At 40.4% G+C, this 27108-nt stretch overlaps 1 protein-coding gene across 7 annotated transcripts in view; it reads right to left on the minus strand.

Moving 5' to 3' along the window:
• Positions 1-301: 301 nt before the first annotated feature.
• The window catches only part of rnf44 (ring finger protein 44), a 141047-nt gene continuing 114240 nt past the window's right edge, over positions 302-27108 (minus strand). For all 7 annotated transcript variants that reach the window (XM_048603449.1, XM_048603450.1, XM_048603448.1 and 4 more), the window contains 7 exons: positions 24119-24289; positions 20125-20286; positions 16593-16699; positions 9969-10053; positions 7688-7809; positions 5761-5860; positions 302-1720 (listed from right to left, as the gene is read on the minus strand). In XM_048603449.1, coding sequence (XP_048459406.1) covers positions 1658-1720; positions 5761-5860; positions 7688-7809; positions 9969-10053; positions 16593-16699; positions 20125-20286; positions 24119-24289 — 810 coding nt within the window. In that variant the 3' untranslated portion in view covers positions 302-1657. The remainder of the gene's footprint in view (positions 1721-5760; positions 5861-7687; positions 7810-9968; positions 10054-16592; positions 16700-20124; positions 20287-24118; positions 24290-27108) is intronic.

The raw sequence follows: 27108 nt of genomic DNA on the forward strand, positions 1-27108 counted from the left end.
CATCCCTAAGCAATTAGACAATACATGAAGTTACTCATCAAAGCTGGTGTAAACCACAATCCAGTGTGTCTCTCCACTCACCCCAATTAGTAGAACATGCTTCCATATATAGGTTATTATTTGGGGCTTGGAAGAAAATAACAGTTGAGCTTCACCTATACACAAAACTGTCATATTGTACCCAGGGTTCAGCATCATCCACACAGCGGTGGTGACGACAGTAATTAACACCAATTTCCCTCAAGGTTCAGCGTCTGTAACACACTTCCTGAAATTAGCAAATTAAATTCAGCCATGGAACTTGGTTATGTTGGTATACATCATACATTTATTAGTGAACAACCCTCTCAAATCAGCCACAACAATAAAAAATGATTGCACTACCTGGTAAAGCATAACTAGCAACTTTCATAAAAAAAGTACAAATCTGTTAAAAATTTCGTCTCTGAAACAATTTGGTTTACAGATGTATAATACATTATAACTAGTTATGTTAAATGCTACAACAATATGATTCAAATGGGATGAAAACACAAAATGTTTAGCATCAGAACCATTTCCTATATATATATTAGCAAATTTCAAATACATACATGGCAAAATGAGGTAACTGTAACTGTGCAAGTACCAAAGCAAAAATCTTCCTAACACAGAACACAGGGCCCTGGCCCCTGGCCAATGGGTCTCCTACAGAGTCCACCGTCCCTCAGGTCAGGACTAATTAAAACAGTAAACAATCCACTATCCCACCACATAAATCATTGGTAAACAATTGGTGGCATCTACAGAGCAATCAACAACCACAAATCCTAAATAATTTAGCTGCTTGGAATAATTTTTGCACCACAAAGGCTGTGAGCTTAGGTATGTGTGCAGTACAGTGCATGGCAGTAATAGCTGAGCACAGATTCCCACCCCCACCCACAGCTGGATAGAGCTAGTCATCACCAGTCCAAGCTGGCTGGACACGCATGCATATGTGCACATTAAATATTTTCCCTCCTCTAACCTTTCACTCAAACACACTCACGCACTGTTATTCATGCAAACGATACAGGAAATATTTTGGAAGTGGTTAGGATAGTGTGTGCAAAGGCACACAAGAGAACTAGACCAGTGTATGGTACAAATACAAGAAAACATGGATAGGTACATTCAGACATTACACAGATAACATACAGACACACACACGCACGCACACACACACGCACACACTTCTCAAGCATCCTGCTTCGCTCCATCAGTACAGTATGCTGGAGGGTTTATTGGGCAGAGTACCCCATCGTCTTCCACCTACTGTTTCTTTTCGAGCATATGATGAGATCACAACCCCTCAAATTTTGTGTCAATACTTGGAATGATCATACAAACTATAAAATGTTAATACACATCAAAATACACGCAGGTTAAAATCTTTGGAGTTTGGAACACAATGTTAGTACAACACAACTCCATAACTGTTTCTAAGCGAAGATACTAGGTGTTTGCTGAAGTCATCAAATCGCACGGTGCAAACAGAGGTAACAGGACTCCAGATAAGATCCTAGATTGCTGTTGTTCAAGGGGAAGGCTTAAGGTAACACAGATGAGTGGGTGAACAGTGTGCTCCCCCACGTCACCTAGGTAACGTCTTCAATATTGTGCTGCGGAAATGGCTTTACTCTAAATCTCGGTGAACTTCAGAAGCATCAGCTCGACAGATAGGACATGTACGATTGGTCTGGATGAAGAAGAAACAAAAACTTACTTTTGCTGTTACGACTGATGCAAAAACCACCTTAAGATCAATAGCACTACGAAAAATATAGCACCGCAATTGAAGAAATCTGTTAACCACACTGATGGCTGTTGAGCAGAATGTACTGCTCGGTGTCATACTGTGTGCATAGTTGTAACCTACAATAAAGGTAACAGACAAACTAAGGACAATAAGGTACAAATGATCTAACCTTTATAAAATTAATATCATGAATCAAAGATGAAGAAAAATGAAATGCATCGCATCACAACAGGTGCCTGAATGGAATTAATGGCAAGTGTTATATCAAAAAAAAAACAAAGCAGCAAATGTGACAATTCATAAATTTAGAAAGCATGCTGTTAACTATGGATATATGAGCTAAAGACCAAAACTGGTTTAATACTGGTTTATATTTCATGGTTTATTCAAGTCTTAGATTATGACAAGAAATCAATACGTTTTACAGCTAAATCTAGCTTGAAAAATATAACAGTTCACAAACAAAATATGGCTATATTAAACTTACTGAATTTGGAACGTAATGTTAGCACAACACAACTCCATAAATATTTCAAAGGAAAGATGCAATGTGTGTGGTGAAGTCATCAAATTGCACAGTGCAAGCAGAGATGCAACCAAACTCTAGGTAAGAGCTTTGATCACTGTTGATCAAGGGGAAGGCTTAAAGTACCAGTGCTGAGTGAACAGTGCCTTCCCTCACGTCACCTCGGCAAGTTTAATTATACCTAGACTTTGGTTCGGCCTTACTCACAAGGTAGATAAATATGGTTAGTGAAAGGAAGCTTTTAAAGTAGATAACTCTCAGACTGAGGTAGGAATTGTGAAAAGTTATGGGAATGGCACTGTTCACATGACCAATGGAAAATCCACACGGAGTAGGTCTGCAGGAACTCAAAGGAAGCACTCAATTCTGAACCAGAAGGTTGTGGTTTCAAGCCCATGTCTGTGCATTACTGAGGAAAGTGGAGGCACCATCTTTTAAAAGAGACACCAAACCAAGACACTACTGCCTTCTCAGGTGGACACAAGTTTTTTTTTGTGTTGGACCTTGCTGTGCACAAATTGGTTGCTCTATTTCCCCACAAAAAGGGACTTCATTTTAGAAATATCTTGTTGGCTGTTAAGCAATTTGGTTATCCTGAGAGCATGAAAAACACTATGTAAGTGCAAGTTATTTTTCTTTCCTTGATGTATCTTAGGACTACGGGCATAGGTGGATAGGTGGCTATAAACCTTTCAAGTACGTCACTGATAATGAATTGAGGGATGGAATTAAATTTTACAGGACAAGTGCATCAATTATCTGGGGCATCTGGACAGCTTGAAGTATTGAATGAAAAAAAAAGCCTGTCATTTCAGTAAATGACAAGTAATGAATCTAGAGAGATGCAACTAATAATAGGAGTGCCAAAATGGAAAAGTGGGGCTGTAGTGATAAGCCCTCAAACAAACAGTCAGCAGTGGTGGTAAAAATCAAAACAGGATGAAAGAGAAAAATGAGAAACATTTAACTGTTGATATTCAGAGTGAATTACATTTGGCTTTTGTGACAAGGAGGGTAGTTTGTTAATTATCAGTTTCGAACTAAACACGAGATATAAATGCTCAAAATACACAACAGGCTCATCAGCTCTGCATTCAGAAAGGCCATAAAAATGTTATAAATAAAACAAAACTGTAAAATTTGTAGAATGCCAGAATATTAACTGTTTTCTTTTAAATTTGCTTAAGTTTAAAAAAAAAAATCACCCAATGAAGTACTGCACACAGAATCCCTACAGTGTGGAAGCAGCTCATTTGGCCCAGTGACTCTGCACCGACCCTCCGAATGTTCTGAACAGCATCCCACCCAAATCCACTACTCCCCACCACCGCCCCTCCAACTCACCCACCCTATTCCTGTTACCCTGCATTTCCCATGGCTAATCCACCTATCCTGCACATCCTAGGACACTATGGACAATTTAGCATGACCGATTCACCTAGCACATCTTTGGACTGTAGGAGGAAACCAGAGCACCCAGAGGAAGCCCACGCAGACATGGGGAGAATGTGCAAACTACATATCGACAGTCACCAGAGGCTGAATCGAACTGGGTCCCTGGTGCTATGAGGCAACAGAGCCACCATGCCACCCCATGTATGGTACAGCATTTCAACTTCTACACTGGACATTTTCATGACTGGGTAAACCAAAGGAATGTAACTTTAGCTTTAACACGTGCTCCCACAGGAATCCATAATTCACATAGTTTTTAAATTTAAAGTAGCGGGTCTTAGGAATGAAACCACAACGTTAAATGAATATTAACAGGAGGAAGGTCCCACGTAGGATCCCTGGTCTGTGAAGGGTAAGCAGAGCTCAAATGCAAGAAGAAAAAATGCTGACTGCATCAAAAGCAATCAGAGTTCCCACTTCTCAGTGCTCAAGCTAGAAAATGACCTGGGAGGAATCAGCTAAGGACAGGACAGATTTCTGTCCCTCCCAGGACCAACACCCTTTGCCAAATTGCCAAATGAAGAAAGACCTCTTGTACAGGCAGACACTATCCTTAATGCCACACCACAGAAGGAGTCATTGCTTTCAGCAGAGGAAAAGGAATGTAATGGAAAATTATCTTTTCTTAAAAAATGTAATGGAAGGTTGTTAAATTGTACATGAGACAATAAAAAATTAACAGTAGCATTTTGATAATAATTTATAACAAAAAATGAGTTGGCTCAATTAACAAAATTGGGCCCTTATAAACTGCAATGCTTTAGCCCGAGTTACAGCACAAATGTATTCTACACAATAACAAGACTTTAAAGGAATATTCAGAAATAGAAAACTGTAACAGAAATGAGTTGTAAAAACACATTTGTAAATCTAAAATAATTATTCACCATTACGTACAAAGTGTGTGCTTCAGGCACTTAAAGCACAATTATGGCAGCAGACAATTCACATGAAACATGCATGTTCCATGGAATTGTTCACAATGTACTACCTAAGGAACCACAGTACTGTATGTTTATTTTCTGACCAGACCAGCATTCTCCCCTAAGAACAGAGAACTGCCTATCCAGTAAAATTCAACAAAATAGGAGTTTTATGGTCGATAATCATTCTGTCTGTCTGTCTCTCTCCCTCCCTCCCCCACTCCCCCACTCACTGATATAGAGCAGATAGCATGAAGAGAGCTCCGTGGTCGTGATTCAATTAAACATTCTAATGACATGATAAACCACAAGAGAATATCACATTCCTGAATCTGAGCTGCAGCTTTAAATGTACCAACTACTGATAATATTTAGAAGGCAACAATTAACTTTTATTGATTGGCTGCACAGATTAAGGAAAACACAGATGTCTTATAGCACAATAGGCTATTGTGCCTGCGCTGGCTCTTCAAAACAGTAGCATTACCTCCAACCTCCATATCCTTGCTATTTTTATCCAAGTAATTGTCCAATGCCCTCTTGAATGCCTCAACTGAACCTGCCTTCACTAAGTTTGATACTCCGTCTGAGACAAAGGGTGAATAATACAAAAAATTCTTTGCTTCTGACTACTGCACAGAAAACCCTGTTGGATGTACACCGATGTCCTCACTCAATATCATCTGCACTTGTCTGAATGAATCATGATTCATATATACATACTATTAGTCAATTATAATCATTTGGTAGAGACACTGAAGAGAGGGACCGATATGCCGAAGGATCTGGGCTTCAGCAAATGTGAATATCTTTAGATTAGCAGAGGAAAACGTCTGTTAAATTTTACAAATCATTTCCAATGGAAGTATAAACTGGAGATAGTTTGAAGGGACATTTGATAGGTTAGACAGATGAAATGTTCAACTTTTCTTTGCCAACAATTAACAACTGAAATAACTGCTCTACTATTCCTAGAAATTTATTTCTACAAGACTACCATTAGTTTCTAGTGGGGATAATTCATTACTCCAAAATCAGTATTTGAAATCTAGACTTGTACAGAATATATTTCTTACCTTCAGCCATTTATCAACACACTTTGCATGGAACTCATGGTTGCAGGGTAAGACTCTAAGTAGCTGCCTTGATTCAAAATCGCTAAAGCACACTACACACCTAGGGAAACAGAGAATGAATGTGCTATTACGTGTACTTGTATTAAATATAACAAATGAGTATCACAGTGCATATGTAATCAGAACTGTAATCAAAGATGACTTTGCAAAGACTGTCTCTCTTCATTTTTTTGATTGACATGTACACTCAATTTGGAATACCCATGTTAAGGAATGAAGCAGCCTAATGTATACTCCCTATTTCATTATTATTGGTGAATCCCTCACAGGTAGGGCGGTTCTTTCATGAATCCAAAGATGGCTGATGAAGTCGATTCTCGATCTACAAGTCTTATGGCACGTACGGCATTTATTGTCATGTGGGATGTTTGGAATGCATTATTCGTTCAGGTCCTGGCTTGGTCTTTTCATTGCTTTCATTTTTTTTGTTGTTGGGTCTCAAAAATGCTGGGATCCTTCCCAAAGACTCGGCCTCCATCTGGTTTAGCCCAGGATGATTGTCTCCCAGGAGCTGATGCCAGCATTACATTTCTTCATGTTGCCTTTCAACACATCCTTGAAGCGCTCCCTTTATCCTCTTCTGATCCGGGAAAAGATTACCTGCTTTGGAACACTGAGGCCTAAACCACACATCCAACTCAATAAAACTAATGGCAGATGATCACCGCCTCAGTGCTTGTGGTGCCTGCTTATGAGAAGACGTAGATATGGGTGCACCTGGTATAGGGAATTTTCTGCAGGTGAAAACTGATGGTATAATTCCAGTGCTTCAGTTCTTACCTGCATATTATACATATTTCATCTCTGTATTATTAAGGTAGGGATCTCACTGGCATGGTAGATCATGAACTTGGTTTCAGTTGTGATGTCATAATCTTCAAATACCTGTTTTCTCTTGTACCCAAATGGTGCAGCAGATGGTTTCAGGTAATGCTAGATTTCTGTCAATGTCAGCCTTCTGTCAAAGATAATGTGCAAGGTAATGGAAATATTCCACATTTTACATCACCCATTAATCTCCTCATCACTGGGGCTGGCAGGTGTATATTTGGAGCTTCCCATTTTATAACACTATTCTTACTGCATCTGTGCAAAATTATCCCCCCTCCATGGTTTGGCTTCTCCAAAGGGAGTCTGCAACTCAGCTAAAGTGGGGCTTATTTCCTAGGGTTTCTATTTATGTACTGTTAGTGAGTGCTAAGCTGGAAACATTGAGGTGGTTTGGATCTCTTATGCACAAATGTAAAAGTGGAGATGTGTCTCCTTTGAAATGTACCTGCCCATCGTCTGAAAATTGTAATGGCCACAGATGACATGGATCAGGGTTGACAATTTCCAAGGAGGAGGAAAAAGAGCATTCAATTTCCGACAGGGAATGAGAACAAACGCAGATGCTTCCTGCAGTTTATGGCATTTTGATATAGGATGCTTTATCATTTTTGCACAATGCATTGCCCTTTCTGCCACGAGCAGAAGATTCAGCTATGGCACGCCTTTCACCAGTCATGGATGAAGGTTGGGACCATGACACACTCCCACAATAGCCACTTACATGTCGTACATTCATGCACTCTTAATTTGGGAAGCACAACAGCCAGCTGCTTGGCTTTGGTGAATCAGTTTTTTTTTTTTAAAAGACCTTAAAAGATTACTTTAATTTTCTGTTAGGCTGTCAACACAAATCACTGTTTTACTTGCCCCAGCATTGATGATAAAGTGGTAACATTGTTCTGTGTTAAGCTGATTTTCAAGGAACACAGGTCCTTCATTCCCTACAAGTGCAGTCATTATTCATGATACTGGAGCAAGGGTACAGGGAAAAAGAGCAGATCAGAACTAACAAGGTAACAGCACAAGTGTCACTCACAAGGTTTGTTCTGACTGGTGATTTTCAGGATTAAACCTATAGGATGGAAGCTGCTCTATGTCTGCTTTGGTGAGTCCCCGCGGCTTAGCTTCTCCCAGTCGTTCGGCCAAGTTTAGCAGTGCCTGTAAACATAAAAGGATAGTGACAGCATGAGGAAGAATCAAAAGGTTTCGGCTTTATATAATCTGACACTGTAAATAAAGACTGGAAGATGATGAACCTCTCTTCTCAAATAAAAGCCACGTTGAAAAACGTGAAACAAACTTGTGCCTTGATAACAAAATTTCTCAGAGTAAAATGCTGCAATACTGAGGACAGTTCTTGTATTATACCTTATGAAGAATATAGCATCCTTGGACGGTGCCCAGCATAAATTTACCAGAGTGATATTTGGACTCAATGGATTAAAATAGGAGGAGAAATTACACAAAGTAGAATCTCACCACCTGGAATTTTGAAGGTTTAGGGATGAATTGATTGAAGTCATTTAATGTATTAGTTAGAATTAATACAGTAGACAGAAATAAATAATTTCTACTGTTTGGGGAACTTGGTGCTAGGGGACAGTCTAAATAAATAGCAGCTCACACACTTTTCAGGAGTAAAATTAGGAAACAGCTCTTCATGCAAAAAGATAGAATGTTGTTCAACGAACCTCATTTGATGTTGATCAGCTAACGGTTAAATTTGAGATTGGTAGATTTTTGCTCAACAAAAGCAATTAAAGGATACATCTTTACTACGAAGATTTTCTCTGTCCTCATCAATTGTCAGATGATTAAAGCTATCTACATATTTTAGCTCTGTTAATATTTGTCCAAAATGTACTTCCTGAGTTTCTTTTCTACTCTTTTCCAGTCCAGACCCTGGCCTTTCCTTAGCTCAATTTAAAGGGTTTCTTCTAGAACCACTTCTCAATTTAATTTTACGCATAAATGAAAACTGTCTCTATTCTTCATATTTTTTGTATCCTTTCTGAAACTTTTATACCAGAAATATTTTAGTTGCCAGCCCATGCCCATCAGCCAATCAACTACTTCATGCTGCAAACCAAATTTCCAGATTATCCCCTTGCTCTTTTAAAGGCATTATTCTTTCTCCAGTGCAACACCAAAGTTGACAGTACGTCATCTAAATGAATATTTGTCCTGTGTGAGCCAAGACTGAGAATGAGGGGCAGCACAGCGGCTCAGTGGTTAGCATTGCTGCTTCTCAGCGCCAGGGACCCAGGTTCAATTCCAGCCTCGGGTGACTGTGTGGAGTTTGCACATTCTCCCCGTGTCTGCGTGCGTTTCCTCCCACAGTCCAAAGATGTTCAGGGTAGGTGGATTGGCTTTGGGAAATGCAGGATTATGGTGAGAGGGCAGAGGTTGAGTCTAGGTGGGAGGTTATTTGGAGAGTCAGCGTGGACTTGTTGGGCTGAGTGGCCTGTTCCCACACTATAGGGATTCTACAGCTTCTATTCTACGGATATAAGAGTATCAACAGGCAACATCTCTGAGAAACAACACAAACAAGCTCCAACTTGTTCTCTACATGTCCACACAATCACACTTTCCAGCTTTGAGTCAGTAAAACACCTGGTCCTTCTGAAATAGTAAAATAAATGACTCAAAAGTGTTTGAAAAAGCAGAAACATGGAGTTTGGCCAAGGCTCTCAGTAGCTGAAAAGGCAAAGGTAGTTAATTTGTACAGGAATTTACAAAGGAGATTGAGAATTTTGAAGTAGAAATTATTTATACCATGACCAAAACTCAAATACTGTCAATTTCTCTAACTATTCCTTTGCATTCTCAATCACCATAATGTTCTAATCTCTTTAGTAATGGAGTTATCCTTCAGGAACCACAAAAACACAAGCTAGAAGTTTTGAAACTCACTTGAAAGGATGGCTTATGCTTACTGAGTTTACTACTCTTCTCGAACTGGGAGTATCCATATTGCTCAGAATGGAGACCTCCACTCCCAAACTTCATAGTGACAATGTGATGTCAGAACCCAACAAAGAACCCATTTCACCTGTGCACATGACTACATTGCTGCTGTCCTGCATTGCCCAGGTTACCACAGTCTGACAACTGGCTACCTTATTCAGCAATCTTTACTTTTACAATCCTCTACTTTTTGGTTGTTGTATTGTAATAAGAAATTGTGTAAAAATCTGGAATGATTTGAAACCAAGTTGAAGCTGGAAATTTAAAATGACTCCAAGTTAATTCTGTAATGCTTCAGATGTTATTTCAGCAAAATTCAGGAGATACGAGAAATGAGAAATAAATACCTCATAATTTTCCACTTCTACATCCTCCACCTCTAGCTCCACACTAATGGCTGGTCCCACTGCAGGAGGCACTGGAAGCATTGATCTGGATTGCAGGAAACAAAAGTAATTTGAAGAATGACCACAACAAACTCTTCATTTCTTTCTTAAGAAAGAATCAGGTGGGTTCCTCTTGCAAAGGAAAATATTTTGCTTATCATTTAAAGTGCACAACGCAAAGGCTGTAAATGCTCCTCCCTCAGACTCAGAGAAACCTGAATCGCTGCTTAAAAAGGTAGGCAAAAATTACAGATTTTTCAGAAATCTTTACTTTTTACTGAAAACCTCAGTTTGAGATCTTAATTAGGTCTCTCCATAACCTTTGGTCAGTGAAAAAAAAAAAAATTTCATCACGGCTATAACTGCTCATTCTTGATCTCATTTCAAACCCTTCTCATGCCTTTAATATATGTTTCTTTTGATGGTGTATGTGAAACTGCAAACAGTGCTAAAACTCTGACTTACTGCAATGTTTTACACAGATTGGTATAATGTCCCTGTTCTTACGTTCAATGCTCCTAAATATAAACTGTAGAATCCAATTGTTCTTTTTACTGTCTTTTCTACTTGACAGTCACTTTGTAAAATTGAAGTATTTCCATCCGTAAATTTATCTTGTTTCCAGTTAGTGCATGCATTGTGCTTTTAATCTCTATTAAACCATTAACAGTATTGAACAACTTCTACTAACCATCTGATCACACTGCACATTTCTTCTAAATCCCATTTACAGTTACTTATGCTCTTTAATTTGGTACCTTTGTAAACTTTTTTTAAACATCTTATGCCAATGCCCATAAGATGCAAATAAAATTAGAAAAATAAATAAAAAAAACTAGTGGATTCTGAGATACAGCCTGAACATATTTCTGCTACTCAAAAAAGTCAATGTTCTTACATTAAATGCTGTGTCCAAGCAACCTGAAGTCAGCCCAAACAAAGCTTGTGCTAACTGCCTGGTTTTATTTAGAAGAAAGTCAAGGTTTGTTTGTGTCTGTGACAGACACTGCCCTGCATTAACTTAAAAAAAATGGGGAAAAGGCTATATTTTTTAAACATTTTAAAATGCTAAAATATTCTAAATGAACAAGTACTTATCAAATAGGCAGCATCATTAGCAGAACCGACCTTTAAAACAAACTGGACTGCTGAGCAATTAAGCACACAAGACCAAGTGTCATAAAAATTATGGATGATTTGGACAGCTCAAAACTAGATCCCAGCAATGATTTCTTAAAATCATCATTCACTTTGAATGCAAACTGGACAAGGATTCTGGAACTATAAACCTGGTGAACAGTCGTAGATTTAAAAGATCCACTTTCACGTCCCTGAAGGTAATTGAAAGAGGATTTTTTAAAGTCATAAAGCAATACACCTTTAGACTGTGAACTGCGTTCTAGCTTCAAACCAGCTCCTTGTCAGAAAAGTAGAATTTTGGAGAACGAAACCAAAATTTAAAATAGAGCTAGATGGCAAGGAACAAAGCAAAAGAAAACATGAGAGGTGAAGGAATGAAGACTGAAAATAAATTATTCAAAGATGGAGGATGAAGGGGACAGTGGTAAGAGAAGAAATATGATCAACAATTAATAACCAAATTGTGGAGAAAGAGGCAGAGGTTAACGATCACAGAAAAACTGCACACCAGCAGGATCAAAACATAAATGAAACAAATGGGAAGAAAAGCAAAAACGGCACCAGACACATTTCAAAGTAGTATGCTATGAACACAGTTGGAAGAAACCACCAATTATTAAAAAAGGCAGACCTTAAGGCTTGCAACTAAAAAACACCAATCTGATAGCTTGCTGGGTAAAAAGCATTACCCAATTCAGCACACCACAGTATAAACCAGAAGGTCCTAGTCTTCAGAATCAGCCACGACAGCAATGTTAAGTTCAGAAGAATCAAATCGGGGTATTTGCTCCAACTCACTATCCAGCAATCACAGACAAAAAGTGCACATCTGCGAATTACGCTGTGCTGTGATACCCCAATAGTTAAATAGTGAGCCAACACGAGTTAAGAATTAAGACCCAGACAGGATACCAGAGGGCTGCTAGGCCCTGTAGACTGTATTCTAGCAAGGATCCACAAGAGAAGACAAGGAGGACACAGGACTTAACAGAAACTAAAAAAAAGGCAGAAATGCTTCAAATAACAAACATTAAACAAAACCCATCCTACAACTTAAGGCTTACATATGTACTTGCAAAAAAGTGAATAATGACGATTATTTCGATTGACACAGCTTGAGCAAGAGAAATAGCAAGCTCAGTTGCTTATGGCTATTGCAGCATCATCATGGGTACAATTTTAACCACATTCATTAATTATACTTTCAGAGGACTGATAATGCACAAGTGTCACGGGTCGGCCAAACCTGTCTGTATATAAATAACTTAAATGAACCAGACCCCCACGGGGAGACTTTCAACTTACTTTGAAGTGTAAAATTGATGTTTCAAATCAGTAGAGCATTCTAGAAATCACCTAAATTTCATGTCAATTTCCGAGCAGCAAATTGAGAATCTACCCCTAACGTTTTGACATGTTCACCAATAAACTGCGTAGAAAAACTCAGCAGCCTATCCTCACAGGTACAATTTTGGTTATATTTCTCTGGCAGAGAATCTAGTTGGATAGAATTTTTACATCTGGTGCTGAGACTAAGTGCTGCAGCAACCTTTCACTTTAGAACATAGAACAGTACAGTGCAGGCCCTTTGGCCCACGATGATGTGCCGAACTTTTACCCTAAACCTAAGGTCTATCTAACCTCCACCGCTACCTTATACTATCATCCATACGCCTATCTAACAACCACTTAAATGCCCCTAACGAGGCCGACTCCACTACCCTCTCCGGCAATGCATTCGATGCCCCGACCACTCTCTGAGTAAAGAGCCTACCTCTGACATCTTCCCGATATCTACCTCCTTTCACTTTAAAACTATGTCCCCTTGTAAAAGCTACCTCCACGCTAGGAAAAAGTCCCTGGCTGTCCACTCTATCTATACCTCTGATCATTTTGTACACCTCTACCAAGTCACCTCTCATTCTTCGCCGTTCTAAAGAGAAAAGCCCTAGCTCTCTCAACCTTTCCTCGTAAGACCTTCCCTCCATTCCAGGCCACATCCTGGTAAATGTCCTCTGCACCTTTTCTAACGCTTCCACATCTTTCCTGTAAATGAGGTGACCAGAACTGGACAATACTCCAGATGTGGCCAAACCAGGCTTTTGTATAGCTGGAGCATAACTTCACGGCTCTTGAACTCAATCCCTCTATTAATGAAAGCTAACACACCATACGCCTTCTTGACAACTCTATCCACCTGCGTGGCAGCTCTCAGGGAACTGTGAACATGAACACAAAGATCCCTCTGCTACTCCACACTGCCAAGAATCCTTCCATTAACCCTGTGCTCTGCTTTCAAGTTTGTCCTTCCAAAATGAATCACCTCATACTTTTCAGGGTTAAACTCCATCTGCCACTTCTCAGCCCAGTTCTGCATCCTATCAATGTCCCTTTGTAACCTAGAACAGCCCTCCTCACTGTCCACAACGTGACCCACCTTCGCGTCATCCGCGAGCTTGCTAATCCACCCTTCCACTCCTTCATCCAAATCATTTACAAAAATCACAAATAGAAGAGGACCCAGAACAGATCCTTGTGGTACACCACTCGTAACTGAGCACCATGTTGAATATTTTCCGTCCACTACCACCCTTTGTCTTCTAAGGGTCAGCCAATTCTGAATCCAATCTGCCACATTTCCCCATATCCCATGCCTCCTTACCTTCTGCATGAGCCTACCACGGGGAACCTTATCAAACGCCTTACTTGAATCCACGTATACCACATCCACTACTCCACCTTCATCCACGTGTTTGGTCACCTCCTCAAAGAATTCAATAAGGTTTGTGAGGCATGATCTACCCCTCACAAATCCATGCTGACTATCACGAATCAAACTGTGCCTTTCCAAGTGATCATAAATCCTGTCTCTCAGAGCCCTTTCCAATAATTTGCCCACCACTGACGTAAGACTAACTGGCCTGTAATTTCCGGGGTTATCCCTGTTCCCTTTTTTGAACAAGGGAAAGGCGTTTGCCTCTTTCCAATCTTCCGGCACTATACCCGTGGACAGTGAGGACAAAAAGATCATCGCTGAAGGCCCTGCGATCTCGTCCCTCACTTCCCATAGAATCCTTGGGTAAATCCCATCAGGCCCGGGTGACATCTATCTTCAACTTCCTCAGAATTCCTAGCACATCTTCTTTACTAACATCAACCTCCTCTAGCCTACCTGACTGTTTCACAACGTCCTCCTCTACAACTAGGTCCCTCTCAGTTGTGAATACTGAAGAAGAGTATTCATTAAGGACCTCTCCTATCTCTTTAGGCTCTGTGTACAAATTCCCTTCACAATCCTTGATCGGCCCTACCCTTTCTCTGGTCATTCTCTTGTTCTGCACATACTTGTGAAAAGCCTTGGAGTTTTCCTTGATCCTATCCGCCAAGGTTTTCTCATGCCCCCTTATAGCTCTCCTAAGCCCTTTCTTCAGCTCCTTCCTGGCTAACTTGTATCCCTCTAGAGCCTTTTCCATTCCTCTTTTCCCAAACCTTACATAAGCCTCCTTCTTCCTCTTAACCAGTCGTTCGACCTCTCTCGAGAACCATGGCTCTCTCACTCGACCACACCTTCTCTGCCTGCTAGGGACAAACATATCAAGCACATGCAGTATGCATTCCTTAAACAATCTCCACTTTTCTGTGGTGTTCTTCCCTGACAGCATCTGTTCCCAATTTATGTTACCGAGTTCTTGCCGAATTGAATTGTAGTTACCCTTCCCCCAATTGTAAACTTTACCCTGCCGTACGTACCTATCCTTATCCATGACTATCATGAAAGAAACAGAGTTATGATCGCTACCGCCAAAACGCTCTCCTACCAACAGGTCGAACACTTGGCCCGGTTCTTTGCCAAGCACCAAAGCCAAAGTGGCCTCTCCTCGTGTTGGTCTATCTACATACCGTGTCAGGAATCCTTCCTGAACGCACTGGACAAAATCTGCTCCATTTAAACTATTACAACTAAAATGTTTCCAATCAATATTTGGAAAGTTGAAGTCATCCATGACTACAACCCTGTGACTTCTGCATCTTTCCAGTATCTGCCTCCCAATCCGCTCCTCTACTTCTCTGCAACTATTAGGGGGTCTGTAAAAAAACCCCAGTGACTGCTCCTTTCTTATTCCTGACCTCAACCCAAACTGACTGTATAGACATATCACTTTAAGATGTGCTGATCTATGACCACTGCCCAGAAAGTACAAAAGGTGGCACTATGTGCAAAACACAAAGCTAGTAACTATTCAACACATTCCAAACAGATTAATCATCAGATACAACTTTTGTTGAAAAGGGCAACTTGTCATACAGCTTTCTTGCATTTCTGAAATAGGCTGCTAGAGTTATTTTGTGTTCTACACATCAAATTATCATGGACTTAACTATTCTATAATTGAAGGTTAACATTTGAGAAATTAAGGCAAATGTTACGTTAACCTCTGATTTCTCTCCACAGATGCTGCCAGATCTGCTGAGCTTTTCCAACAACTTCTGTTTTTGTTACGTTAACATTTATTGAAAGGGGGTTTCAATGTAAGAGCAAAGTAGTATTTCTGCAATTGTACAGGGATATTGAAGGGTTCTTTTGGCATAGAGGTAATGGCCCTACTTCTGAGTTCAAGTCCCACCTGCCCAGAGGCATGTCAAAACATGTTTGATTGATTAAAACTGTAGAGCTTTGGAGAGCATACTGGAATTCTATTCATATTTTTGGTTTCCATGCCTAAAGCAGGATATAGTCCTTACAAAAGGTGCAAAGGTTCACTAAGTGATACCTGGGGTGGGAAGGCACTCCTATGAGGGGAGTGGAAGTAAAATGGGCCGATGTTCTTTTGAATTGAGAAGAGCAGAACCCTCTTCCCTCAGAGGGTTCTGTGGATGCTTTGTCAATGAGTACATTCAAGATTGATATCAACTGATTCTTGGGTATTAAGGCAGTCAAATTTTACAGGAATAGTCAGCAAAGTGGGAACCGAAGATCAGCTACATCTTAACAAATGTTGGAACAAGCTTGACGAGCAACCCCAATTCCACAGCTTATGAAACAGACAATTAACAAAAATGTTACTGTGTCAAAGAGAACAGTGTGTAACACACAGATCACTGCAGTAATGATGTTGGTTTCATAAAGTGTCTAAGCAGATTGATCTGTTCATAAATTATTGGAGCTCTAATGCATGAAAGCCTCTTTAGAGATTGGTTCAGCTACAGCAAACCAGTTCAAACAAAATGGAAGTTAATACAAGTCAGATCTGAGCAACCATTTTTACATTATTTAGGTTAGGTCTATATTTATATAGAGACTTGGCTGTATCTGAGAACATTAAGCAACACATCAATAAAAAACTAAGGGTGACCAGTCAGATGCTACCCATTCTGCTCAGTTGGTAACTGAACATTGGGGTGTGAAAACCTGTTTGTGTCTGCAGTAAAAGATAAATTACTTACAAGAAATATGGCAGGAAACTAGGGTAATAGGGTGGAGGTGGTGGCAAAGGCTGTTGTAAGCGATATCGTTGTCCAGTCATTCTCCGTGGCATAACATGTGGGTATGGCTGTCAAAATAAAGAGGGAAAAAAAAAAATATTTCAGTTCAAAATTTGAAAGTCGCTTCCTGTAACATATGCTTTCTAAACCATTATTAAATAATTCTTTGTACCATGGTCTGAAATAATACAATAGCAGAATACTTTAAATCCACTCTATGCACAAGTGGAAGCTGTGTTATGAAAAGAAAAAGCACCATGCATGAAACAGATGATAGTTAACTACTCAAAGTATTTAAGCTCAAAACCAATGGGATCTGTAATTGCAGACACTGGGTTAAGACCCACAGCTAAAACTAAGTGCCAAGAACCTGACAGTTTAGGTATAAACTAGAAGTTGACTACCTCACCGTCACAACTCTTCATCTCATACAATATAAACAAATCCTGTATTTCTTATTTCTTACCAATACACTCAAGCAGGAAGTTGGTCCTGCAAAATGTTATTGTGTACCCATTGTTCTTGTTTTTTCCTCCGTTCTCTTCATGAACTGGCTGCTAAGGAGTAAGTGGTGGTGGGGGATTTCTTTCTGAGAGCTCCTCTGGGTGAACAGTTTTGCAATTTGTTGAAGGAGCACCAGGTGCAACACTGAGTGTGAACTTCAGGCATGAAGCCGTGGTTCAAGTCCTGAGGCATCACTGGCAGTGATGTGACAAGTATGCTGTGAGTGCGCCCTCTGCAGGTGTAGTGACAGCAAACACAACCATAAACAAAACGTTGTACATTTAAGCATGGAAGTTGCCACAAGGTGATGCTGTGAGCTAAAGCACATCCCTACCTACTTCCCCTTTTTAACAGGTCTGGTATTGTTTCAAAAGCAGATCAGATTCATCCTGAACTCTGACCCCCAACTGCATTTTCGAATGCTTGAAGAATAAGTTCTGAATCAACATCCAACGTGACCCACCTCAGGGACCAAGTTTCATGATCGCATCAACTGTGATAAGATAGACACCTGCCACCAGATATTGGTGAACTTGCTGCCTGATTCCCGATGTATTCTGCTGTCTAGCATTTTCTGCGTTCACATACAATACCACTTGCCATCACCATATGCCTTGGTAGAAAATGTCCAGGCACAAATGAAGGGGCTACTGTGTCTACAGACATAAAAGACAGAGCGAGCGCGCGAGCGAGAGCAAGAGAGAGAGAGCAAGCGAGAGCGAGCAAGAGAGAAAGAACGAACGAAAGAAAGAAAAAAGGAGAGAAAAAAAGAGAGACAAAGAGAGAGAGAGAGAAAAAAGAAAGAGAAAGAGAAAAAGAGAGCGAGAAGAGAAAGAGAGAGAGGGAGAGGGAGAGAAAGAGGAGAGAGAGAAGAGAGAGAGAGAGAGGGAAAAAGAGAATGATGGAGTATGTATGTGTGGAATAGAGATTCTGTGCGCTAGAGATGCAGATTTGAGAATACAAGAGAGAATAAGTTTTATTTAGCTACCCCTCTGCATATATTTATGCTAACTGCTAGCTCAGATTCAGGCATCTTCTCAGAGGATAAGTCAGGCAAAAAAATGCTCCCCATTTTTCTCACTGTGTCAAATACACACAATATCTGCAATTCTCCCACTCTAATTTCTGCTTTGCCGCAGTAACTGAGGTACAACAAAAGGTTTTAACGCACAGTGAATTCACTTGAACATATACAGTTACCCACTGACATCAGGATCTTGTTGCAATCAGGGTGAATAAAGCAAACCATTGACTTTATTTGCTCTGTTACTATGTGCACAGCTATAGCTTTTTGTTTAAATCATTCTAATTAACACTTGTTCAAAGAACTATCTGCAATGGAGATAGTAGGAGCTTTCCTGCTCGGCCTGCTGTGTTCATCCAGCTCTACACTACCTGCAATGTTCTCTCTTCCTTAAAGTCAAGGCAGCATGATTTTCCTCCTTACTGCAAAATAACTTGGAGTATGTCATAAGAGAAACATATAGAAAGCACTAGTATAATTTCACCTTAAACACTCAGCACTTTAAAAAAATTACTTTAGTGACAATCCCCATCAATTATAATTGAAGCAGACATGGACCATGTAAAATTCACAATTTTGCAGCAGCAACTAAATATTATTAGTATTGTTATTCTTTTCATATCAATGTTCAATCTACCTTCACTTAATTATTTCTGTGGTTTCTAAGATATTTCTTATTCCCCATTCAGATCAGTGTTCTTTGCTCATTTATTGAGCCACTTTTGGTTGCCATAGCATCTTTGTTGTATAAAGCAGACATCAATTATGTAATCATGGATTCTTGGTTCCTGTATGAAGCACCTCTTGAATGATATCAGCTTTGTTATTTGAGATACAGGCTGTACACGTACACACAAGATATACTTAATATGATGTATCCACAGAGACACAATATGCCTACACACAATGCATATACCAATCACTGGCTTTAAAAAAAAACCTTTGATCAAGATCTGTAGCCAATCCAGAAATCAGTCATTAGGGACTTATTTGCAATATCAAGTGAAATGCTGCTGCTCTTTATTGTGGTGATCATGGTTACAGCAGCAACAGGATGATGCACAACTCAGAACCAAGGCATCAGTTCTAGCTACATCCCAACTTTCTCTTATGGAGTCATACAGTACAGAAACAGGCCCTTCAGTCCAACTTATCTATGCCAACCAAGTTTCCCAAAGTAAATTAGTCCCACTTGCCTGCATCTGACCCATATCCCTCTAAACCTTTCCTATTCATGCACCTATCCAAATGTCTTTTAAATTTTGCAACTGTATCTGCATCTACCATTTCTTCTGGCAGTTCATTCCACATACTAACCGCTCTCTGGGTGAAAGAAGTTGCCGCTCAGGTCCCTTTTAAATCTTCCTCCTCTCACCTTAAAAATATGCCTTCTAGTTTTGAACTCCTCCATTGTGGGGAAAAGATCTTTGCTATTCACTTCATTTATGTCCCCCATGATTTTATAAATCTACATAAGGTCATCCCTCAACCTCCTATGCTCCAGTTAAAAATGTCCCAAGTCACTCAAACCCTCTGGTCCCAGGAACATCCTGATAAATATTTTCTGAACCCTCTCCAGTTTAATAATATGCTTCCTATAGCACATCGACCAGAACTGTACACAGTACTCTAAGCGGCCTCACCAACATACAGTACAACCTCAACTCAACGTCCCAACTCCCATACTCAAAAGTCTGAGCAATGAAGGCAAGTATGCTAAATGTCTTCTTAACCAGCCTGTCTACCTGTGATGCAACTTTCAAAGAACTATGTACTTGAAACCCTAGGTCTCTCTGTTCAACACCACCACTCGGAGCTCTACCATTAACTGTAGAAGTTCTCTTGACAAAATGATTTTTTAATCACCTTTAGACTCATTGTTCAGTATCAATCAAGCTATCACAAGGCCTTTTACAAAATTCAATACACTCCAATTTTACAATGTCAGCTGGAGAGAATACTTACCACTCCAAAGGGCAATTCCTGGTGTAAGGGATCATGAGGAAGATACTGCAGAGGGACAGAAGTTGGCATGGCAGGGGGATGATGTGAAGGTGGGTATGTAAAACCACCAACTGGGTGCTGGTCCCCCCTCATTTCTACTTCATTCTCTATCCTCTGCAGGGGCTATTGAAAAGAAAGAAGTAGAACAGATTCAATCAGTATTTATTACTGAAACCTGGCTCCAAAACTGTATTTCAAAATAATTAACTGGAAGGGTGACCATCCTGGCCAGTGTAATACAGACTCTGATCTTGATACTTTATGTCCAGAAGAGTACTCCTGTTCACTGGGAGCAGAATGATGACCTATCCTACATCCTCCTCCATGACTGCTTATCCTGATGGGCAACTGAGAGTCAGGCTAACAGGCTACGCAAAATGGGATTTGATTATGGAGCCAACAAATCTGTTGCATAAAAAAGGTGTGGAAGAAATGGATTGTCTTGTGTGTTGGAAGCCACATATGATGATTGCTAAAGCAAGAATAACTCCCTCAGCTTTGCATTACTAGACTATTCAGCATGTCAAGAGTGGTTAAAAGAAAACAACCATTTAAAAGCAACAACAGTTACCTGTATTTATTTAGAACATTCAGCATAGTTAAGATGCCCTTAGGAGTGTCAGCAGAGCATTATCAAATAAAATGGGATACAGAGCCACATAATGACATAAAGGACTAAAAGTGTGGTCACAGAGGAAGGTTTTTAGGTCTTAGAGTAGGACCACAAGATGCCAGAGCTGAAGCAGGCTATTCAACCAGAGCTGTTGCACTATTCAATGAGATCATGGCTGACCTGATGATCCTCAACTTCTCTCTCCTGCCTTACCCCCATAGTTACCCTTACTAATTAAAAATCTCTCTCCAACTTGAACATAGTTAATGACCCAGCCTCTCCAGCACTTTTCAGTAAAGGAGTCCAGAACTTCCCTGAGAACAAATTCCTCCACATCTCTAAAGGGGCAACTCCTTACTCTAAGATTATGCCCTCTGGTCCTGGACACACTCACAAAAACAACCTCTTCACGTCTACCCTGTCAAGCCATCAATTATGTATATTTCAATAAATGTCTTCACTTGTTCTTATAGACACCAGGGAGCACAGCTCAACCTCTCCTTACAAGTGAATCCCTCTGTAACCACAATAAGCCCAGTTAACCTTCTCTGGTCTGCTTCCAACGCTAGTGCACCTTTCCTTAGATAAGGGGGCTGGAACTGCTTACGGTATTTTAAATAGTTTTTCTAGCACAGTGTATTGTTTTAGTAAGATTTCCCTACTTTTACACTTCATTCCCTTTCAAGTAAAAAGGGTCAACATCCCACTGGCCTTCCCTGTTACCTAATGAATTTGGACACTAGCTTTTTCAGATTCATGCATGAGGATCCCTAAATGTCTCCACAATGCAGCTTTCTGATTTCTCTCTTCACTTGAATAACATTCAGCTCTTCTATTCTTCCTGCCAAAGTACATAATCTCACATTTTCCCACATTATATCCCAACTGCCAAGATGTTGCTCATTCACTTAACTTGTCTATATCCCTCCACAGATGCTGTGTCAACCTCACTACTTGTCTTCCTACATACTTTTTGTGTCATCCACAAAACTGGCTATAGCACGTATACTTTCCTCATCCAAGTCTTTTTATATACATATTAAATAACTGTGGCTGCAGCACCTATACAATGCAGCATTTCACTGGTTACAGATTGCCTTCCTGAAAATGCCCTCTGTGTCCCAACACACTCTTCCATTACAAAAACAGAAGTTACTGGAAAAGCTCAGCAGGTCAGGCAGCACCTGTGAAGAAAAATCAGAGTTAACGTTTTGGGTCTGGTGAGCCTTCCTCAGAAATATCTTCTATGAGTTAGCTAATCCTCTATTGATAGTAATATGTAACCTCCAAAGCCATGGGCTCATATTAAGTAGCCTTATGTGTGGTACCTTATAATCATACAGGTCTAAAGCACTGACAATTCCCTTCAGCCCATTAAGTCTGCACTGGTCAAAAACAACAACTTAACTATTCAAATCCCATTTTCCTACACATGACCTGGTGTATCTTGGCATTGCAAAAGCACATCTAAATACTTCTTAAATGTTATGAGGGTTTCTGCCTCTATCACCCTATAAGTCAGTGAGTTCCAGATTCCCACCATCTTCGGAGTTAAACAAAATAAAAAAAACTTTTCCTCGGATCCTCTCTAAAGCTCCTGCCCTTACCGTAAAGCTATGCCTCCAAAAGGGGAAAAATTCCTTCCTGTTTATGCCTCTCAATTTTACACAACTCAATTTCCCCTCAATCAGTCTTTTCTACATCAAGGAAAAGAACTCTAGTCAAGCCAGTCTCTCTTCATAATTAAAACTCTCCACCGTAGAAAATCTCCTCTCTAGTGCATTCACATCCCTCATATGATATCAATTGCAGAACTGCACACAATACTTTAGCTGTGGCCTAATGAACATTTTATACATTTCCAGTATAACCTCCCTGCTCTTAAGTTCTGTGCCTCAACTAACAAAGGCAAGTATCCCATATGTGTTCTTAGCCACTTTATCTGCCTGTCCTGCTACCTTAAGGGGCGAGTGGACATGCACACCAAAGGCTCTTTGCTCCTTGATGCTTTCCAGGGTCCTACCGTTCATCATGTATTCCCTTATTTGGTTTGTTCCGCCCAACTGCATCACCTCACATTTATCCGGACTGAATTCTATTTGCCACTGATCAGCCCATCTAACCAGCAATTCTATACCCTCATGTACCCGAAGGCCATCTTCCTCACTACTTACCACCCTACCAATTTTTATATATTGTGTGAAATTACTGATCAATCTTCCTACATTTGTTTCGATCACTTACATATACCACAAACAGCAAGTGCCACAACAGTGATTCCTGCAGAACCCCACTGGATATAGGTTTCCAGTCACAGAAATATCCTTCAACCACTACCTGCTGCTTCCTGTTGCTCAGCCAATTCTGGATACAATTAGCTAAATTTCCTTGAATCCCATGGGTGGTGGGATTGCACCCATTACCTTTGGGTGGTGGTAAACAATGTGAATGGTTTTGAAAAAAAAAACACTTTGTTGTAATAACTCTTTAAACAAAATGGATTCTGAGGTAGAAACCGTCTGCTAGCCCAACCAAATAATCTTACACGCATAGACTACCATTTATTGGTAGGTTGGTTGACGCAAGAGCAACAGTGGGCTCAATTTCCAGTGGGGAGAGGAGGAGCAAAAGTTCTGTTCAGTGTTTGGTTTCCTAGCCCATGGAAGGAGGCTAATTAGACCAATTCAGCAGTGATCAGCTATTCAACCAAACCTGGCAATCAAACCCTGGATTTACTGGTTTTTGTGGTTTATAAGAACTTAAGAAATAAGAGCAGGAATAGACAATTTAGCTCTTTGAGACTGTTCTACAACGGCTGACCCTCAATCTTCATTTCATCACACCATCCCCATATTCCTTGATTCTGTCTTGTGAATCTTGCACAGAATGACCCAAGGGTGCTTCGAGAAATAATTTTAATTTTATGTGGTAAACTGTTTTGTTCTAATGTACAAAATATACAAAAGGTCAAAAATCTGATTTGAATGGAATACAAGAGCAGGTAGTGGTGTACCTGCTGCTAGAAGATATCCTATTTGATTAAGCCAGTACAGATACGATGGGAGAATGGCCTCATTCTATCCAGTCACAATTCTGTAATTCTGTGAACTTCCACAGACTTCAATGATACCAAATGTTGGATGGATGGATGGATGGATGGATGGGTGCCTGGCTGCAGGTGTGATGTTTTGCATCCCCACCCCACTGAAGTGCATAAGGTCAATACAAAAGGAAAAAGATGGGAACCATTATTAATTCCTCTCAGAGCATTACCTAGGCTACAAACAGTGGCTATACTGAATAAGTAAGTTTTAAATTGGCACCTTCAAATATTTTACTTACCAGTCGTGGGTGCTGTGGCTGGATTGGAACAAACTGGCCCAAGGGAGGAAGGTGGGGATGCTGGTGGGGTGGCAGATGGGGAGGGTGCAGTATAAAATGTTCACTGGAGATAAGTGGAGGGAAGGCTTGGTAAGAGACTGGCAGATGCTGCATTGTGCACGCATGAATCAGCTGGAAGAAAAAAAAAGACATTTACAACATGAAAAGGATAATCCCTGGAATGGCTCTAGCTGGACAGCAGTAACTGATGTATTCATACTGTTAAATTCCCAGGAATTCTGAAAATGTGTACAATATGGTTATCTAAAGACCTGGAATGCAATCCACCACATATTCTGATCAGCTCAGTTCTACATCATTTCAGAGAATGTATGGCATGAAACAAATTACATACAACCGTTAGCAAACAGGAAAAACTAAGTTATACTTGTTAAACATTGATATATGCATTTAGTGAAAAAAAAATGCTTTCATTGCTATTCAATTGAAAAACAGCTGCTTGGTCATTTCAAATATGTCTCTTCCCTTCCTCTTGCTGCTGCACTGGAGTCCAACAGGTGCCTGTCATGCTGCAGAACTGTATCCAGTGAACAGAGCTCTTCAGTGAGCCTTGGTAGTGAATAAACATCAGGGAGCATCACAGCCAAGTCTAATCCTGTCCTCATCCCATATTCAGATGGGCACAAGTTTAGCAAAATTGCTGGATTATCTAGAGTGGGAAGGCTGAATAACTGTGGCTCTGCCTGAAAACAGCAAACAGAAAATCAAATCTGGAATCCTCCTGGGTCTCTGGGGTTTACTTGCTCATTGACCGAATTCAACCCTTTGGAACTCTTTGGTCTTTTCACACTCACTGACATATAGGCACAGTTGAAAAGAATCCTATTCAGGCTAATACAAAAGTAAAATAATATGAATGTTGGAAATCTGAAACAAAAGCCGGAAATGCTGGTTTTCCATTATAGCGCAGCTTCAGGAGAAGCAGAATTAACTCGGGTAGCAAATTTCTGATTTCAATATTTAACTGCAAACCTCTGGGTGGAGAGGTGCTAATCGTTTTATGCTTAAGAAGCAGTTGTTGCTGTTAGTGTCACCTTTAGATCTGGAGCAAAATCTGAGACACACAAAACAACCATGTGGGTAACATCAGCAGTAGAAGTTGGTGCTATGCTCCTTTAAATGAGAGCAGCAAACTCAAGAATGCCCTCACTCAGGCATCACTTTGCCAAGGTCAGAATCTAACAGAATGTTTAAAAGTTGAAGAGTTCGTCCTCAAAACCAAGCGATATCTATTTAGCAAAGTAGCCAGAGACAAAATACTTAAGACAAAAAAAACACCTGTATTCTGCACAAGTAAAAACAGTCAAGTATAAAGAAGAGAAAACTAAAAAATATTCATGTTCCTGTCATGTGAGCACTTTGTTCCTCCTTTAGGAGCAATAGCAGTCTGACTAATTAAATTATTTTACAGTGTAAAAGAAAAATCTAGAATTAATTTAGTTAACCAAGTCAACAGCACTTAATTTCATGTTGAGGGGATATTATATAACATACAATCACCACATTTAAATATTTTAATTATGCAGTCATGAAGTTGCAAGCTAAAATATGGATTGTACTGAACCTGCTTGCTTGTGGTCACTCAGATCCACATGTAGCTCCTGAAAGCGTTAACACTGAGCACTGCCTTAAACACTACCTGCTACGATTAGAGCAGATGGACTTGTGTGCTGAACAGCTTGTCATCTCGAAGGAGTGAGACCTAACATCCAGGTCCTCCTCACAGTCTCTGAAACATTGCCTATCAATGTAATCTGTAATTAGTTGCTATCATGGAATAAACTACTAATGAGTGTAATCTTGCACAGAACTCAAACTCATTGTAAGAACCTTCTACAGTTGTGAGAACAGGGAAAAAATAGTAAAGGCAAATGTAGGTCCCTTACAATCAGAAACAGGGGAAGTTTACTGCAGCATGAAGAGATGGCAATTAAATACGTATTTTTGTTCTGCCTTCAAGGAGGACAAATAACATACCAAAAATCTTAGGAAACATAATCTAGTGAGTGAGAGAAACTGAAGGAAATCAGTGGTAGTAGGGAAATGGAGACAGCAAGGACTGCAGATGCTGGAAGCTAGAGACCATAAATGTGGAGCTGGAAAAGCACAGCAGGTCAGACAGCATCCGAGGAGCAGGAATGTCAACGTTTTGGGTCGAACCCCTTCGTCAGGACTGGGGAGGGGGAGGGGGAGCCCAGAAATAAATAGACGGAGGGGGTGGGAGAATTGGTTTGATGGAGATAGGTGAATGCAGATAGGAGGTTATTGTGATTGGGTCACTGGGAAGGGTGGAGTGGATAGGCAAGTCAGAAGATGGACAGGTTAGGGGAGGAGAGATTTTTGAAGCTGGTGAAGTCAATATTCAGGCCATTGGGCTGTAAGCTCCCAAGGCAAAACATCAGGTGTCGTTCCTCCAGTTTACATTTGGCTTCACTTTGACAGCGGAAGAGGCCAAAGATGGACATGTTGCCAGGGAGTAGGAGGGGGCGTTAAAGTGGATGGTAACTGGAAGGTCGGGTTGGTTGATGCATGCAGAGCGTAGTGCTCCGCAAACTGTTCGCCAGAGTCGGTGTTTGTGGTCTCTTCTATAATTGGAGAGACCACATCGGGAGCAATGGATACAGTAGATGAGGTTAGATGAAGTGCAGGTGAATCTCTGCCTGATTTGGAAGGATTCTATGAGGCCTTGGATGGAAGCGAGGTGGCGGGGTGGGGGGGCTGTGTGTAAGGGTAGGTGTAGCACCTGCCGCGGTTGCAGGGAAGGTACCAGTGTGGTGAAGGGGTTAGTGGGGAGTGTGAAGCTGACAAGGGAGTTGTAGAGTGAACGGTCCCTGCAGAAAGCAGACGGGTGGGGAGGGAAATTTGGTGGTGGGGTCTGATTGTAGGTGGCGGAAATGTCGGAGGATAGTGCGTTGTATTCAAAGATTGGT

Source organism: Rhincodon typus, chromosome 12 (assembly GCF_021869965.1).
Source record: "Rhincodon typus isolate 14 chromosome 12, sRhiTyp1.1, whole genome shotgun sequence".
Classification (NCBI taxonomy): domain Eukaryota; kingdom Metazoa; phylum Chordata; class Chondrichthyes; order Orectolobiformes; family Rhincodontidae; genus Rhincodon; species Rhincodon typus.